This window comes from Trachemys scripta, chromosome 2 (assembly GCF_013100865.1).
Source record: "Trachemys scripta elegans isolate TJP31775 chromosome 2, CAS_Tse_1.0, whole genome shotgun sequence".
NCBI classification, from domain to species: domain Eukaryota; kingdom Metazoa; phylum Chordata; order Testudines; family Emydidae; genus Trachemys; species Trachemys scripta.
The window spans coordinates 172,940,665-172,960,705 of NC_048299.1; the positions used below are offsets into that span (position 1 = coordinate 172,940,665).

Genomic DNA, 20,041 nt, shown 5'->3' on the forward strand with positions numbered 1-20,041 from the left:
TAAAATTTGATCAAATATACTGAGCCAGCAGATGCTACAGCACAACCCTGCAGGCTACTGGGTATATAAAGTGATGGCTTTCCTAGAATATACACAGACAGTAACAGTTACATGTTTGCACAAGTGTGTATATGACAGAGATGTATCTTATAAGTCAGTTTCATTAATAAGAAATCGGTACGCCCATTTTCCAATAGCAATCTATTTTACCTGTTATGTTTATAAGCCATTAGTAGATTGGGATTGATTTTTTTTTTAATACACAGATTAGGCCTGGCATTGTCCTAGAGAAGGAAGTAAATTATCTGTAAATGTAAATTAATATTATTTATAATTCATATTTAGGCTGGGCATGCAGGCAAACATAGAACAGCATCCCACCACTGATTATTTAATCTCTGTGACCAGGGCAGGGGGACTTTGGGGTGAACCTTAACCCTGGTGATCAGTGATTTGATTCTGTTCTATCTAGGTTATTCTTTCAGCCATTTCAAACAAAAAAAAAGTAAAAAGCATTAAGTTATGACATCATGTTCATTAGGCCACCGTTTAGTGTTTTTAGGTAGCTACTTTGGCATTGATCCAGAATGTCAGTTGTTCATGTTACTATGACACAGTACTAAATTCAGAGTTGAAAGCATATTCTAGGGATCGTAATGATGACACACAGTAAGTCTCTTCTCACCCCCTGCCCTTCATCAACACATTTATCATGTCACTAATGACAATGTAAAAGGGTCATTTTATCCGAGTAGAGGAGCGCTGCTGCTGTGGGATGGGAACTTGTTTCTTTATGACCTGCTAAAGACAAAGAGCCACATCAGCATAGCTCCACTGGGCTTGATCTACCCAAGATGAAGATCTGACCCAAAGGATCCAGCCAGCAAGATCAGACTTTTCTAAAGATTCTTATCCCTTTTAAATTTATTTTTGATATTTTAAAACTACAAATATAGAGACTAAAATAAATAGTGGACATCACTTCAGATTCTCCCTTAACAACAACAACAAAGGAATAATAAGTGGTTACAATGGGCCCAGGACACAGTAATGAACAGAATGAAGATATGACAAGACAGTATGCACTGGATGATGGTTACTGAAGAGAGGCCATGGAAGTAAGGAGTTGCTGTAGTCAGGGCCGGCTTCAGGGTTTTGGCCGGCCCAAGCAGCCAAACAAAACAAAACAAAACAAAAAAGCCACGATCGCGATCTGCGGCGGCAATTCGGCGGGAGGTCCTTCGCTCTGAGCAGGAGTGAGGGACCATCCGCCGAATTGCCGCCGAACAGCTGGACGTGCCGCCCCTCTCCGAAGTGGCCGCCCCAAGCACCTGCTTGGTAAGCTGGTGCCTGGAGCCGGCCCTGGCTGTAGTGCCTATGATACTTTAAAGTAATTTCTTTTACAGTGGCAGATGCTTTTGTATAGCTCAGATGGCTTTGTTTTGCATTTCCTATTTGTGAATATGAGTGCACACCAATTCCTCAATGTGGGTTGAATTTCTTAACAATAAGCTCTGCATACTGCATCAAATGTTTCTTTGTATTTGCTGGCATAGTTTAGTTCTGATCCTAATGAAGCTCAAGTCAGCAAAGTGGGATCATGTTAGCTTAGGGAGTTTTATGACTGCATTTCAGGTGTGAACCCAGAGATAAAAGGACTGAAGAACTGTTTATCATGACTAATGGCACTTAGCAATTAGATTCGTGAAAGATGCAGTTTTCGCTCATCTTCAAAGTTTTTCCTGGCGTGAAAACTTGTTATTTTCAACATTTTTTGAGTAGCAACAGTAGATTTTCTCAGGGCATTGTATTAACTGGGATTCAAGAGTTTGATTGACACCCTAGTGAGAATAAGCTGTGCCACAAATGATAAGCTTGAGACATAGCTGGCTAAAATAGACCTTCTTTGTGAAGTACAAAACCAAGCATTCTGCTACTTGAAGCAATCACCAAAAGAAATAAAGATGTATCCCTCCATAGGTGGAGTAGTGTAAGAAAATATGATGGAATATATTTTATATTATATAATATAATGGAATAGGGCATCTGCTTTTGTGCATTGTGCCTGTATCTTTTAAAGGCTTTTTAAAAGATCAGCATGAGCAGGCAAGTGGCATGGAGATGTATTGCGAATGAAATACCCCTAGCCTGGTTCCAGTCATGGATGACCCAGCAGCATCAGGGAGCTAGTATTTTTGGAAAACAGGAGGAAGGCAGGGAGTAGCGACATCCTCAGCTGGCGTAAATAGGTCCAGTTCCATTGAAGGCAAGAGGGCTGAGCCACTTTATACCAAGTGACGATCTGGCCCAAAAGTTCCAAAATTAAGTCATGAAGTTACTTAATCATTATCCAGGTCTTGCTACAAAATATGTTCCCCAATATGTTCAAAACTGTGATTTCTACCTTCCCAGCAACCCTCCCCAGTAAAGTCGTCTTCCAGGGCAAAGTGCACTCCAACTCATTTTCAGTGGTTAAAAAAAGCAGGTGTTCCTTGATGAAGGGTTTATTTCCCCTAAGCCACTTTTGACCAAGTTTTTGCTAACTCACTTGGAGCTCTGTACAAGACAATCATTCATCTGCATTTGATGTCCAGTCTGAATAGCTGAGGTGTTCCATTGGCAATGAACAATCACCCTTTTTTCTTGCATCCATCTTTTCCAAGTAGGGATGAATAGGCAGCTTATAAAATTGTCTCTCCTTCCACTGTATATCCCATCATGCCATCTAAACCCCAATCAATAACATTTTGAAACTTTTTTTTCTCTCCAAAAATGAGGAGATTGCAACAGTAAAACCAGTTTCAGCCTGGTTTTTAGTTGAGTGTACAACTGTGTACCTACTTTATGTGCACCCATCTGGGTGTGCACAATCATTAGTACAATCACAGAATAGGTTCCATTGTGGTCATGCAATTACACACACACACACACACACACACACACACACACACATAATAGTGGTTTTGAAAAATCAGGCTAATTTTTTCCACAATAACAATGAAAAAGTCACATCTGGACTCAGTCCTGGAGTCATTCCGGGCTGATGTGGTTTAAAAGAGTTGATATTGGAGGCACCAGAAAAATCAGGATAAAAACTAGAAATACAAGTTCAGTTGCAAGTAGCATTGAAACAGTATGAACCTTCTTGACAAGTATAATTATCCAGTGCATTACAGTGGCAAAGTCTTATTTCCATTCTTTCTTCCAGCAGACAAGGCAGGCTGTGTATCTTGCCATGGGAAAGGGGGGTGGTTCATTATTACCACTTCATCTGTCAAGCATTCCAGCAGTGCTTGCACACTTCAGTTTCATTAAAGTTGCCTGCAGGGATTATGTACAGTATATTCTGGAAAGCAGAGGTTCAGTGGCTTGTTGGTTTCAGAGGGGGATTTTCAAAGGTATACATGGGAGGTAGGTGAGCAACTTCCACTGACTTTCAGTGGGAGCTGGGCACCTAACTGCACTTTGTGTCTTTGTAAATCCCCCTGGCAACTCATATAGACCAAATCAGAACTTCTTTATCCGAACATTATTTGTGATTATTTATTGGAACTTGCATCAGAAACTTCCTGTAACCTCAGTGCTGGTGGACAGAATAGATTCTGAACCTGCAGTAGGTATAAAAATGTCAAAGATGAAGCTGCCCAGTTGCCTTTAAAAATTGAAACGACATTAGTTTAAATAATTGTCAGAGAAAATGTGGTGATACTTTGTGATTGTGATCTATTGTTATTAGCTATTCATATTTTATTTTGTTGATAATCCACTGTAACTTTTAAGCTGATGTTTCTTTCAAAATAGCTTCAAGGGAGAAGGCGTATATGTTCAGTCACAGTGGTTTGATTTAAATCACTAATTTTAATCATGATATAAATCAGTAAGCAGGAAACCTTGATTTAAATAATTGATTTTAATCTTGGTTTGTATTTGTACTTTAGCTATTTTCCTAAAGCAAGTTTAATTCTCAGTGGTTGGTATAACCATTAAAATGTGTCAGCTTGCAACTAAATACAGCCTTTAAACTAAATTTTGTACTTCTTTTTGCTAACCAGAATATGCTATATCTATAGATGTTTATTTAAGCAATTATATAGCTTAGCATATTTATTCAGATCCTTAATTGGTACAGTATTACATAAGAAAATGGTGAATGACACATTTCCTGTTTATTAGATGAAGATAATTTAGTCATGATTTGATAAAGTTTTTGTATGAAAAATGGAATTCATTAAAAATGCACAAAAGCAGCCTTTTAAAATTGTTGATTAGTTACATAAAACTACCTTAAATTCCAGGGTATGTGGGGGGAAAAAAGGATGTTAATCAAAACATGCTTTGCATTTAAAACTAATTGAATCATTAAACAAAGGAAGCATTAACTGTAGTTAGTGGATTCTTTCTGGTTGCTATAGTCACGAGACACCTATCTTCATCTTTAGGTGCCTAAATACCTTTGAAAATCTGTTCCCATGTCCATCAAGTGTTTAGAAATAGTAGATCTCATCTTCTACCACATTATTTTTATTCCTAGATTGGAAAAGGAATACATGCTTTCCTGCTTTTTCAACTCCCAATTGATTTCTCAACATTGAATGAATTAGTCCTGGATTGCAGTGGAGAAGTGCACATTTCTAATTACCAATGCTGAGTTAAAATGAAATACATTTTTAAAATCTTGCCATGCAGCATCTGGTACTGGCAAGCGTTGGAGACAATATACTGGAGAAGATGGACCTTTGGTCTGATCAGTTCTGGCAATTGCTATGTTCCTGTCATCAGTACAGATTTCTTTCTCCCACATGTGTGCATGCGCACACACATGTATACACACACTTTTCATTTACAGGTTAAAAATGTCAGAAATTCTTTCGGCTAAAGCCTGAAGTTGTTGGTCAATATTTTTAATAGTGCAATATTAACAACTCTGTATTAATTTATCCACTTGTTCTTCATGTCTGCACTATTTTAAACCATTAGGATTTTGGTGCTTATAAATGTCAGTGTTGATAAAATATGTAACAATTAATTATTTTGGCCCATAATTTTAACATAAAATATGAAATGTTTCTGGCATTAAGACTCAGACTTAGTAAAAATAAGATAATCTCTCAAGCTTCATCCACATCCCATTCACTTGTGATGTCACAGTAGATTTTTTTTTTTTTTTTTTTTTTTTAAACAACCTTTGTAATAGGTCATCCTTTTTTTGCAAGTTTTGATCATGGTGAAATCAGGTTCTTTGCAGAGAGGATATAGATAGGCTCTGTTGGTTTATTCAGGATTCTTGATTATAGCAACCATAGTCTCCCAATGGCCTGTGATTTACAGGTTGTATGTAATAAGTCTATATCTGGTTTTATACATACCCAGAGGTCCACCACTTGTGGTTCTGACTCATATGCATCTTGATTGCTTATGGCACTTGTGGTTGCAGCCATGCAATTAATGATAGCATTATCATTGCCTCACTTAATGAAGGGAGGTTGCTAGCCATTCTCAATAAAATAATCATCATTTATCTTATGCATTATTGTGTTAAACTTGTTAAAATTGTAGCAAACAAACCAGATTTGGCCCAGTCATCCCCTCAGACTTAAATGGGAATTCCACACACATGCATCTCAGGTGACAATTGGAGCAATACAGCCAGATGTTTAGCTAGTGGAAATCAGCATTGACTTCAATGTAACTCCACTGATTTACATCAACTAAGTGTCTAACCCATTGCTTCTGTATTTGTACAACTACTGCACATATAATTTCTCAGCAAACAACCTAACTTCCTGAGATCCAAGTAGTATGTCAATTGCTACCACAAATATTAATTTTGCTGTTGTCAGACTGTAGAGAGTGTAAAATCAACAATATGGGTAAATGTCATGTTTGACAGTAATATTTAAATTATCTCCCCACTTTCTCTTTAATATAAAACCTGATGGTAGCTGTGTTTAACTGTTCTAGGAATTGTGCCCAGAAGGATTCATTATGTGAGTAAAGGACTTTTAAAATACAAAAGCACTGAACATCTATTTTCCTGAATAAAATTCTAGAAAGAGGAATATTGCAAGGAGCAAACTCAACCTTGACTTCAAATAAAACTTTGTGATGAGCACTGGAGCATTTCAGCATGTTTTTATCTCTTCAGCTTATCTGCACGATATTGTATTTCACTAATGCTTTCTCTTTTCTGCTTGATTGTATTGCTATGGTGTGATCTTGAACTTTAGCTGGAGATTTGATAAGATTGTGGAGAGGTCCTGGATGTACATCTCATCTGCTCTGGGATCACCCTATATAATGAGAGTATTTAGCTGTAGAGTGAATAGACAGGGAAACAACAGAATGAGGCATTGCTAACCTAGTGAATCAGGATTACAAACACGTGTCAAATGTTCGGTGATTGTTTTCTTAAGAACTGTGACATACTGTATTCGATATCCTGATGAAGAGGGTTTTCAAAGCTTTTAAAGACAGAGGCTGTAGCGGTACAATATGCCAGATAAAATACCTGATTTTGTTTCATTCCTTTTTCTCATTGAAAGAGCATGTGATCAGATCTGTGTTTATTGCACTGAAAAAGATTAGAAGAATCCAGCTATTTCTAAAACAATGTGGAGAAGCTTTGAGGTTCATGATTCCATTCATGTGTATCATGGAAGGCAGGTATTATTGCGTGGATGGAGCAACTGGGGGCAGGGGAGGAGCCAAGAAACCCATGACCTCTTGCTTCTGAAATCTATACAGACGTTTGCATTGACTTGAGTGTCCTGCCCCTATCCAGGGATACCATAACATGACATTGTTGCATATGTGATCTCTAGAAGACTAAAGCAGCACAGAGCTTTTAAACTACATTTTAAGAAGATGTTGATGTCAAATCAAGGGTCAGACAGACGATTTGGATAACCTTATAATTAATTTGGATCATTAGGACTTTGATTCTTCAGTATTCTCCAAATCCTTTATCTGAAATACAAATATTTCCCTTCTTTATACTCCTCCTGATCTCAGACTTTTTACCATTTGTAATTTATGGGGATACCTGAATCTCACCTCAGCAGTACAGGCAGGAACCTGGTAGAGACTAACTCTTCACTGTAGAGTTAACTCAAACTCTAACGTTGTCCCTAATCTGCATTCTGCCAACACACACAAACTGTCTCACCCAAGTTCATTGGCGCTAGCTAGAAGATGTACTAGCACTTGGGTGCCACTTTAACTCAGGCTGATAATATATGGAGATATACCTATCTCACAGAGATGGAAGGGACCTTGCAAGGTCATTGAGTCCAGCCCCCTACCAAGTACTGATTTTTTGCACCAGATCCCAAAGTGGCCCCCTCAGGGATTGAACTCACAACCCTGGGTTTAGCAGGCCAATGCTCAAACCACTGAGCTATCCCCTTTCTAGTAAGGATGTAAGATAAAGGAACTGCAGAAGTTGCAAAATGGGTCAAATTCATTTCTGGCATAACTCTAGTTCATGGAGATCCACCAGAGATGAATTTTCATTGCCTCCATGTAAAAGTATTGATTGTTGGACAGTGGCTGACAAAACCTGCAATCCTGGCTTTTTCTTACTGACTTCAAGTAAAGCTACCGTGGCAAGTACTAATGAGGCAGCCTCCTGCCTAATCCTATTGTCCATATAAATACTTGGTTAGCTATATAATAGAAGGAAAATGAAAAACAAAAAGAAATGAGAGGGAAGGAGCAAATTAGCTGGCTGAATGATCATTATCATTATTAGTCAAAATTACAAATGATGCTGCATTAGATTAGATGTCATTGGATGGATGGGGGGAGGGGTCATTAAAGGTAGGTGGAAAAACAATTTGATATATTATACTAATAAATACAGAACATTAATTAATTAGGCCTGATACTATAATGGGTCTCAGTGTGGGTGCAAGGCTCTGCCCATACAGAGCTCCTGGCAGGATCACGATCTTAGTAACTTACAATAGTAAAATGTGTATTTAAATGAGAACTAACTGTCACAGGCCCGTTTGGTTGGAATCTTTCATTTTCTATACAGCAATCTCTCCTATTAACTAGAAGATTTAATCAGGTGCAATATTACCCTATTCATTCTTGTATATGTAACCCACACACCTCCTGGTGTGGTGTTCTGTCCCATCTAGTGGCACTGAGACCACTTAGAGAGAGAGATTAATAAATCAGCTTAACAGGAATATGGCTTTTAGCTCATGCAGTAGGGGCTCATGCACTAAGCTCCACAGGTCCCAGCTTTGATCCCGCCTGCCGATGACCAGGGTCTGTCAGTGTTACAGATAATTATAATGTTATTGTGTAATATGTTAAATTCTACTATACAACAAGGATGGAATTTTAGCAAACGATAGCCCAGAAAAATCTAATCTTGTTTCCTTCATGTTAACACTGTGAACTGAAAACATTGTTCATCTCGGAGCTGCCTCTGGTTTGTCTATGCCTTTCTGGTAGTGGTATGCTCCATAATGAATGCAGTAGTCCTGGTACAGTCTCAAAGGAGTCATACACAAAGGAACTATCACCCTCCACTCTGTGCAGGTGGTGCCTTTACAGGCCAAAATCACATCAGCCTTTTTTGCTCCCCACTGTCAACCCTGGTCTCCTTTAGGATAACTGCTTTCCAGATTTCTTCCTCTGTGCGTTGGGTTATTTTTACCCAGGTGTACTACATTAATTTGCATTTTTACAGCATGAATTTCATTGAGTCATTTCCTACCCATATTTCTAACTGCTGTTGGTAACTTTGCAGAATTTCTCTGTCCTCACTGATATTTGCAACAACTTCCAGTTTAATGCCATCCGCAAATTGAATTAATGTGCTTTTTGCTCCAACTTCCAGACCATTAACAAAGATGATAAAAATATTTCCTGTGATTTCAGAGAGATCATATGAAGCAGAGATGGGAAACGACCTTCTAAGTTATCTGCTCCATTCCCCTTTCAATGAAGGTGCGTTCCATTCATTATATCGTTTGTATTGCCTGCAGCATGATACACCTAATTTAAGTCAAAAATCTTGTACTGTGTGGTTTGTCCAGCCAATCAGCTTTCATTTGTGGTAGGCTTTAACTCATCATACGACTCAGGAAAGAGACACATGTTTCCATTACATTGATAAACAGTGTGAGATTCAATGCTGTGAAAGTCTTCCTCATTCTTAAAAGGAACCATAAATTTACTTAAACATTGTAAAATAGAAACTAATAGACTCCATAGTGTCTTTGGCTCTGGACACAAATGCCCAGATACCATGATGTTGGCTGCAAGAGGGATGGATAGGGAATTTGATATAGGGTTATGTATGTTTATTTGTTTTTCAGTTTCAAATACGGGCTTATTCATTCTTCTAGGCATTTTATGATCTTGAAACAATATCAAAATAATGTAACAATATTTACAATATAATCAAGTTGAATGCACACATTATGCAGGCTTGCCCACCTCCTCAAAAACCTAACAAGCCTTTTCCAACATGTACTCTTCAAACCACCCCCCTTCCTCATCCTTCCGGGGTGGGGGGGAATATGAGTTTTTGCAGGGGCCTGGACGCTTAGCAGAGTTGGGCTCTGGTGGACCAAGAACTAGAGCAAATTACAGAGATGAAGAACCCATATAGGAAAAAGTCCTGCCAGTAGCCACCCATCACTTAAATCAAGGTGATTACATCTTGAGCCTGTGAGGGGGTAAACCCCACACCAGATAGGAAATGGTTAAAGAGCAGCCTTGAGGTCAGTTAACCCCACTCTAATGTACCTGTTCTGAGTGGTAGATTTAAGATGAGGAAAGCCCAGAAGTTGAGGGCTGTTGGAAAAGGAGAGCAGATAGGCAGTTCTTCTGTGGGGCAAGGAGCTTGGCTCAGACCAGGGGTCCTGGAACAATTTTTGTATAGTGGGGGTGCTGACTGAGAGCCATTGAACCAAACCAGAAACCCTTTATATAATGGAAACCATTTCAAGTCAGGGGGTGCGGGAGCACCTCTAGTTCCAGCACCTATGGCCCAATCCAGGGATTATAGGAGGACTATGGCTTGCTAGAGCCTTTGCAAAGAGGGTAGGCCTGGCCTGGCTTGGATGACTGATTAGAGAAGAGCCAAGGATCCAGTCTCTAAGTGGGAAGGCAAGCTGTTATAGCTAGGAGCCTGCCTGTGAGGGCTGAAGGCTGGGCCTCGCTGGACTGTTTTGTTTTGTATGTTTGTTTGTTTGTTTGTTTGTTTGGCTTTGAACTAAGTGACTCTGTTACCCCAAAGGGGGTTGAGTGCTTTAAAGTAGGCTTGGCTGGAAAGCCAAGCTCACCTGTGTGGCTGGAATAGGCCAAAGAGTATTGTGCAGAAACTGATGCCTGGTCCCAGCAAATATTGCACCCGTCACGAGGGGACACTGAGGGACAAAGAGAAACTATCCCAGAGCCCCTCGCCTGGCCCAGCTGTATCATTGCCACACAGGGAAAGAAGCAGTCTCTCAGGCTGTGTGGTTCTAAACCACATATAGCATTAATGGTTAAAACTGACGCTTTGGATTCCACCTGGAAACTAACAACCAGCTAGTAGAGTCTATGAAGTACTGGTGGTCTGTTATCTTGATATGATGCTCTACTCAATAAGTTATTAGCTTCATTCTGCACTAGCTTCACTTTCTGAACCATCTCTGTGTGTAGCTCCATATCAATCACATTGCAATAGTCTAGTCTTGGTGTTACAAAGGCTGACTTTCACCTCTAGGCTGTCTGTTCTAAGTCATCTCAAGTTGGTGGCCATTATTGTTTGATGGTTGGTCAATGGGCTTGTTTTGAGATATATTAAAGGTCTCATTCCAGAGGACCAGCATCCTCTTCCCCTAAACCAACATTTTAATTGTCACTGTAGTTGGCAGTTTCAATAGCGAGGTCAGGGACAGAATGGATGTGGAGACTGAACTTTTCTCTCCCTTTAAAACTTTGCTTGCTTACTTGCTGATTGACTGATTGATAGCACCTAGGAGCCTTTACTTTGCTTCTCTTACTGTTTCCAATCAGGAGAGGGAGCAAAAGTATCAAAATATTCTGAGAAGAACTTCTCTTGTTTTATTTCACACTCAACTCAAACAAGGAGAACTGGTAATCCAGCTCCCATGCTCTCACATACATACACAAGCCACATTCTTGCATGTTTTCCAATCTGTTTTCTTGAACCAAGAAAGAGGAATAGACTGAAATAGACTCCTATATTCTTATCTAGACTGAAAGCTAAGTCTTCTGAGATTTAGCTTAGTCATTCCTCCCCTCAATAGTCTGTGTCCAAGTTAACATGCTTCATAATCTAATCATATACACCTGTGCTATCAAAAGTGCCAATTTTTGAAAGGTTAGATCAAATAACTAATTCTTTTTTGAGCAAATTGCATTTCTCTCCATTTACTTTCCATTTGCTTTATGTTGTAAAAGCTTTCAGAGTCATCTAACAGCTACTAAGGCAAGGAGGCTGATTATCTGGTTGTTAATAGGGTTGTCACTCAAAAACCTAGGAAAAGCAAGTTTAGCAGCAATGTTAGCATTTAAATAATGCTGGAAAATAAAAGGTGCAAAGCCATCAGTTCATTGGAGCACATGACTATGTAAAAGCTGTGCATTTAGGAAGATCATCAGCAGTGGTGCAAGTAGAAATCATTTCTTGCCGGCACGTGACCCCCAACATGACTCCTCCGTGCCCCGGGCCCCGCACTCTCCCAATCCCCTCCCCCTGATCCACATCCATCTCACGTTACCAGAGGGGGAGAGGGGGCTCTGTCCTCCTCCTGCTGCGCTGGAGACTTCTTCTGCTGTGCAGATGCCAGGCAGGAGGATTCAGGAGACGCGGCTGCATGGAAGGGCGGGGAGTGGGGCTGGGGGCGGTACAGCAGCCGCGCCAGAGGAGCTGCTGGCATTCTGCTTCTTTCCCCGCTGCAGTTCCCTCCGCAGCTCCTCCGGCATGGCTGCTGTACTGCCCCCAGCCCTGTTCTCCAACGGGGCTGCTGTACAGATGGAGGAAATGCATTCCATGGAAGGGCAAGGAGCGGGGCGGGGGTGGGCTCCTCCTCTGTCTTTCTGATACGCCATACCAGCTATAAATGTCTTACTGGTATGGTGTACCGGACAATACCACCGTACTTGCACCACTGATCATCAGTGTTTAATGTTAGAAGACGGCTTACGTGTTTGTGGGTGTCAAATGTTTGTTCTTTGCTGTTTCTACAAACTAGATCCATTTGAAGACATATAGCTGCAAAAACAGCTGATTTTGTAGCTATCTTGACAACTTAAAATAACTTTGAGACTTTTCTCCATTGAGCACTAACAAGTGGGAATGGAAGGTGGGGGTATATTTAAAGATTCTTCCTTATCCCTAAAAGATTCTGGATCCCTATCTAATCTAGTGCTGCTTTCTGGTGCGAGTGAACAGTGGCTTACGGACACCACAGTAGTCAAGGAAAGAGGACAACTGACTCCCTCCCTCCCATCCTGGGATCTCCAAAGTCTGGCAAATTCTCCTCATCAGTCTTTGCTTTGCTCCTCCTAGCCTTCAGGCTACTACCCTCCCCTTTCTGCAATATCAGGATCAAGAAAAACTCTTCCGCTCTTCTGAGCTCCATAAGGGCTAGGTATTAATACTATTGCGTTATACTGCTGCAGCTGGTCACCACCGGAAGGCTCTGTGCATGGGAGGGAGTCAGCCAGTTGTCCCTTGAGGCCTCAAAGAGGTCACAGGCCACTGCCACCACCTGCTCAGAAAAGAGCACTCGATAGGGAGGGGACTGGTGTAGTTATGCAGCAGGAAGTTATGGGGCGGCAAGGAAAGATCCCACTCCCTTTCTAGAGATTTGTGAACTTCAACCTAACATTTGTATGCACTAACATTTGCTTACATGACGCAATCTGAAATCAGGTGAGTTGTATAATGCTCAGTAAGCAGTCAGGTCTGTCAGGAGAAGGCAGCACAGCATTGTATTAGCACTGAGTCTGCTCCAGATGCTGAAAATATTGGCTTCACACTGAACATGCTCGCCATAAACATTACCATAGTCACACCCTGAACAACATTGCCTCATCTCATTTGTATGGTCATTCCCACACTAGTAACTTGATACTTACCCTCACCAGCTTTGCCTGATCTTAGATTGCATTCCTAAAGTAATGCTGATATATGTTTTTAGACTTCTAGCCCCTAGCGGCTGACACCAACACAATACAAAAACTAGCACTCCAGTATGTACTAACAGAACAAAAAACTGAATGAACAATCTGCATGTAAACTGCTTTAAATGTAATATTTTCACAGCAAATACTGTTTCCAATAATTGTGTTACTTTTTGTGGACCTTAGCTATAAAATACCCACCTGAGAGCGTTTTCTCTTCCATTCCTCCTATTTATTCCTATTTTTCTGTAGGGAGTCTAACTGGTACAATACCTGTAGCACTCTCGCAGTGCACTTCATCTTCCCCAATACGCCCACCCTTTGTCATTTGTATGGCTAGAATTATTCCATGCGGTAGCTCATTACCAAATATTGTGTCAAATGTAAGGTTCTCTGAAGAAATAAATATAGCACATGCAGTGGGCCCACACCGAACCCTGACAAGCAAAATACATGATTTTTTTTTTCTTCCCCCACACCATCTTCAAAATTTTTCTGTAAAAATGTAAAGGCTCATTAGGATTAAAAAAGACTGTGGAATTTTCTACTGCAGTAATAAAGGAGAACATTTTGATTTGAAGTCGTACAGCTTTTGTGTGAATGTAGCATGCACACAAGCTACAAGATTGCTAGCACTGGAGATTAAAATCCTCTCTCCATAAAACAGTAGTGCAAGCGTCCTCACTCTATCCAGGTGATGTTTATGAGAGGGATCATCTCTAAGATTGAGAGGATCATTCAGTCTCCACATTTGCTGTATTCTTAACCTCCCTACTGAGCCTGCCTGTATGGGTGCCAGTTAGCTGCCAGTTGTGAGGGTGTTTTAGTTTCTGACCCATAGTGGGAGGGCTGAGTCTCTGGCCCACACATAGTAGGTGGATAAGTGGTTCATCTGTCAGCATGCATAAGGTGTTTATAAATCATCTGTGGCCCATATTATAAATGTTAGATGGGGTAAGGTAAGGAGTATCTAGTTTATAGGTGAAGGATGGGGAAGGATACAAGAGCAGAGTTAAGGCTGATGTTGGAACCATCTTCTAGTGTCTAGAGGTTGGTGGTGGTGTGGGATTGTTACATTCCATAAACATTGTTTTAATTGGCAATATGTTCCCAACACTGACTTTCTTAATCAAGTCTTTTATCTGGGAATTTCATCCTTTTTTTTTTTTTTTTTAAGTGTGGGAGGGGGATGAACTACTCGTAACTCAAAACTTGTTGAATGGATTTTGCATGTTGACTTAGTAAGAACAGTGTTTTAGACATACCATTCGGGAGAGTTAGAAGTTGTGTTAGAAGAATTTGTAACTTCCATAAAGCATCCAGTGTTGTTCTTGGGGCATTACAAGGGGTTACAAGTAACTGGTTTGAGCAGAGCCATATTTCAAACATCATTGAAATTACAAGTACCACCATCATCATCTGAAGAGGCCCATTTTAATACTTTATGTTCACCATTGTATCCTGAAGTGTGGAGACTCTAAAAGTGGGTAGGCAAAACTGACACCTTATACCACGAGCAGATTCCCCAAGCAAATATTTGTAATTTTTAATTACTATATTTGTTTTAACCATGTTCTAAAACTAAATGAATCTTGGATCATTCTATGTAAGTTTATATACGAATAGGCCGGGTCTGTCCCAAAAGCCATAAAATCTGACATTCATGCCACCTTATCTCCTTAAATATAGTTGGAGTTCCTTGCTGGGGTCCAGTGATGTGAGCTGCCACCTCATCCCTAATAGGTTTAACATGGTAGTGCATTCAAAATTTCTAGTCTTCAATGGTCAGCAGGGAAGAACATTTACCAGGATAGTCACAGAAACAACAGTAGTTTTGTATCTTTAGCCACGAGCTATATTACTTCATTTTTCCCTTGGTGTTGAGGAATCACCACTGGGGATATGAAATCCCCCATACACATTCTGTCCAGCTTGGGATAAGCATGGCAAAAGAGAGTAGTGCTGGGAAGAATGGGTGGATGATCTGTGAATTTTCTTATGTGTTTTAAAGCAAAAATCCCAGTCACAAAAAGCTCTAATAATGGATTTACATTTTGTAGTTTCTCCTCACAAAGAATTTTTTTTAATGTAAGCATAGATAGGGTGGAGCTTTTTAATTGTCACAGGATTTAACAGGGATACTACAATTGCCATGGAATATATGTCCTCCTAACATTAAAGAATTTGACTTTGAATAATTTTTAAAATGTTAGTCAATGTTCCTACTAGTGACCCAATGTATGAGTTTTTTCCATGAGGCCTGACTATTAGCATTATTTTGACCTCTATTGACAATGTCATTTCTGAGTTACGAAGGTGAAATTTTTGAAAAGTGAAAGGTCACTATTCCCCCCCTGAAGTCCTATCATTTGAAACCTCCCTTTCCACGCTACGTTCCCCCCAAACTTGCCTCACACTAACCAGGAGATATTCAACATATTATAATAATAAAGAAGAGAAGGGAGGGTTTTCTAATCAGGCTTGCAATAGAAATGGGTTCAGCTTTAATGGCAGAATCACCAGCACTTTTCGTCTCTAGGTCTCAGTGCTCTTTACAAAGCATTATTCCTGTTTTACAGAGGAGAAGCAGAGACGCAATGTCTTTCCCAAGGCCACACAGCGAGTCAGTGAGAACAGAGAACAGAACTGGGGCTCCTGACTCTGTCTTGGACACTATCCATTGGACCACACTGTAGTGTCACCATAACCCAGCATTCATGGGGTGGGGGAGAGAGGAAGCTATTGTCACTTTAGTTAATGGTATCAAACAGTTTCATCCACTTGAAATAAGTCAGATAACAAAAAAAGAGGGTGTCTATTTAATTAATTCATTAGCCTGGACATAATGAGGCTGGTAGATGTACATCCAGCTCAGACCAACTTAAGATGATTTATAGAGCTTATGCAGTGTAATACAAAGCTCGTTAAATCACCTTATTTAAAGGTGAAGTCAGCCAGACACATAGTGGCTGCCAATCACTAATCATACATTGACATGGGCAGTGCCCCTCACAGGTTGTTATCATCGTATGCTGGAATTATGAGAGGGGAACTTGACAGGCTGACTCCATGCAAGTCCCTGGGTTTTTTCAGACTGGAAACAAAGAGAGCATTGCAACAAGTTCTCAGATAATTAGTGAGAATAATGGGACTGCATTTTCTAGAAGCAGATGGGGGGGGGAAAAGCTCAAAAATCCTTCCATTAAAAATAATCACATGGGAGTCTTTTACAGGGATGTGCTAAGATTTTAATTATAAATGTCCTCGTCTACAGCAAAGCTATTATGGCCCAGCAAAGCTTCCTGATGTATGGAGGAATCAAACCTCGTGGCCCTCTCTGGGTCAAGCTGCCCTCCCTAAACCTACAATAGCAAAGATTAAAACAAAGAACTCCCAGGGTTCTGTAAGGGGCATAAACCAATCTTTAATTCAGGGGGTTAGGGATAAACTTTCCCTGGCACCAGGAGATCCTATAACTACTCCTCATTCCTGCTCCAGCTCACAGTGTGGATCCCACAGGGCTGCTCCTCCTTCTCCCTCTATGCCCTATTTCTGGGCAATCTCATTTGTAAACACAGCTTCCACTGTCCCCTTTGACTCATCCCTCTCTCTAGAGCAGGGGTCAGCAACCTTTCAGAAGCGGTGTGCCGAGTCTTCATTTTTTCACTCTAATTTAAGGTTTTGTGTGCCAGTAATACATTTTAACGTTTTTAGAAGGTCTCTTTCTATAAGTCTATATTATATAACTAAACTATTATTGTACATAAAGTAAATAAGGTTTTTAAAATGTTTAAGAAGCTTCATTTAAAATTAAATTAAAATGCAGAGCCCCCCGGACCAGTGGCCAGGACCCGGGCAGTGTGAGTGCCACTGAAAATCAGCTCACGTGCCTCCTTCGGCACATGTGCCACATAGGTTGCCTACCCCTGCTCTAGACCCACACAGCCAGGCCACGTCTGAATCTTGCTATTCCTTTCTACACAACATCTTTCTCATCTGGCCTTTCCTTTTTGCCCATGCAGGTAAAACTGTGGTTCAGACATCTCTGGACTGCTGACCATGACAAATTCCTTCTATCTGTTCAAAAAACGGTTGCAAAGACAATTTAACTGGCTCATTGCCTTGACCATGTCTCTCTCACACATACCCCTTTGCAGCTTTGCCCTGGCTCATCCTTCTCAAACAATTTATCTTCATTTTTAAGGCCTTTCCTGGCTTAGATCCACCCTCTGATATGGTACTGAGCTATCAACTCCATCCCAGCTCTGTAAATAATGCTGCCTTTATCACCTGTTAGTCCAGTTTTTCATCAGACACCTTTGTGCTTTCTTCTCTGCTGCCCTTATTCATTGGAGGAGCTCCCAGCAAGGAGCTGTAAAGCCACTACATTATCTTCCTTCAAAACTCCCCTTAAAATTTGTCTTTGCTGTGATGCCCACAAAACACTGGATAATTGTGAGGCAACTGGTGTGCAATGGCCTCTGTTAAGAACACTGTTAGTAATGATCTCACTGTTCCCATATTCTTTCCACTGTCTATCTTTTATACCCATCTGTTGTTCATCTTCTTACTTAAGATTGTAAGCACTTTGGGCCCAGAACAGTGTTTGCTATACATGAATACAGTGAACAGCACAATGAGATTCAAATCCTGTAATCGCTAATGCAATACAAATGAGAAATAACTATAAGAAATGCACACTTCCTTGCAATTCCCTGTGAAGCAGCTCTTAATGACCACTCTTGGAGACAGGCTAGATGGGCCACTGATCTGATCCAATATGGCAATTGCTATGTATTGTTGGCTGGACTGCCTCTCCCTTTTATTGTGCAGATGGAATAGATTCTCTTCTCTGTGTTTAACTCTCTGCCTCCCTGTTTTTCTCTTAGTTTCTCTCTCATTCTCCCGCTCTCATTCTCTCGTCCCTCTTTGCATCCTTCTGGGGATGGGAGGAGAGGTTCTTATTTTTAAGATTGTTTGCAAAGTCTCTCTGATGTAATCTTCACTTTGACTTTTCCATGCTTGTATCAAGCTGGCTGTCTTGCTGCTGATCCATTAGCCTGTCTCCCCAGCTCAGAGGGCCATTTTTGGATCCTAGTTGATGACCAGCATTATCAATAATGCAGAAGCAGCAATGTCAAGTATACACTGTTCCCCACAACCAGACTCTATGCCTCACACCCAAACAGGGCAGATAATAAAGAATAATCCTTTCATCCTTTGCTGGCATGGCCTTTAAGATTTGTGCGCTAGGGTGTAAAAGCTTTATATGAGAATTTTATGCTCTATCATCTGTACGATAATCTCTTCCAGATTCCCGAACTGTTGATGAATGTATTTGCTTAGGTAGTTAATCCATGCAATTTTCATTTTTAAATAACTAGAGGACTCTTTCAGTTGCAGACTACATACTTTCTCTGATCAAAAAAGCCCCCTTATCTGAAAACTTGTTTTTCAAATAGAATATAAGTACAGTTTTTGGCTTTGAAGTTTTAAATTACACCCTATCCTATAAATATCAAGATTTTTTTTTTCTGGCTTCCTTCTCTCTGTTTGGTGAACAAGTTCCCCTGATTTTTAACAACATCCCAAGAAATTCACTTTTCTTGTACCAACTCCCCAGATACTGGTAATCACCTAATTTCAGCAAAAGGAAATCATGATCAATGACCATATTCAACAACAAGATTCTGCATTGTGATCCACGGGGGAGTTCAGCTGTCTCACTCCAGTGGCAGGCTCTCTAATTTGCTTGTACAAACTAAAATGCAGGCTGAGGGCCATAATGTTTAGTCAAGGAAAACTCTCTTACCCCCCCCCCCGCCCCCTGTTGGAATTTTCTTGAGAAGAGCGTCAGGCATTAGATGTCAGAGTTGCTAACAAAATTTGTAATCAAGTTTTCAACCCTGGAGTGATGTTTTGCTGAGCAAACTTAAGATTCAGACAAACTGTGAAATATTTGAATAATAGCGCCTTTCAATCTAAAGAATCCCAGGACAGTTAAACTGTAACTGCTTCTGTGGAGGAGGGGAGGACACTACAAGCACATGTTACAGGGCATGACAGTGGAGAAGGGGATGTGTTGCCTTAGGATACTGCTGTCCTTCCTCTTACATAAAGAGTCACGGGATCCTTACTCTTCATACAGAGTAGAGAGGATCTCGGTGTTCCAGCTCTTCTCTAAAAGACGCATACACAGGGCCAGATTCTTTTTCTCTCACTAGTTTTGCACCAGTGTAATTCCATTAACTTCACGGGAGCCAGTCCTCATTCACACCAGTGAAAGGAAGAAGAGAATAAGCCCCCTAGTAAACTGCATGAAATGGAACAAAGGGTTGAGTTCATTCTACTTGGATATGAACCTGCGATTGCAGGTAATCAAGTTCTTCTATTCCTGAGGCTTAAATCCACTCCAGATTTTTATGAATAATTAATACTGGTATTGCAGCTTTTTATTTCAGTATAATTTTAAATGGAATATAAAATGATATGGGCCACTGCTTCCTATTGTGGAACAAAAAAAAAATCTGATAGGCACTGTTATGGTGGCTAGACCCCCAAGTTGGATCTCACCCCCCATAAAAATTGCATATCTTGTTCTCAAATAACCCCCCATGGAGAAAACTATTAGCCTTCCAGCATGAGGGCTTATCTCAGTACTGAAATCACAGCTCCAAGGCTGGCAGCCTATCAACAAATAAACCCAGGGTGCTGAGTTAAAATATAATGTACTATGACATCTCTATTTAATAAGACCTCTTTGTTTGTTTTTTATTGGAAGGAATGGAGAGGGAGATATTCTAGCTTAACTAACCAAGACATGTTTTGGATGCATTTCATAAGTGTTCTCATGCACAGACTGACGGCTCACATAAAGTCA

General features: G+C 40.4%; 1 protein-coding gene across 1 annotated transcript in view; it reads left to right on the forward strand.

Annotated features, from left to right (window-relative positions):
• Nucleotides 1–20,041, forward strand: part of PHACTR1 (phosphatase and actin regulator 1) — a gene marked incomplete in the record, with an annotated part of 425,183 nt that overhangs the window by 111,571 nt on the left and 293,571 nt on the right. Inside the window, 1 exon segment of the mRNA XM_034762321.1 lies at nt 8,896–8,964. Coding sequence (XP_034618212.1) covers nt 8,896–8,964 — 69 coding nt within the window.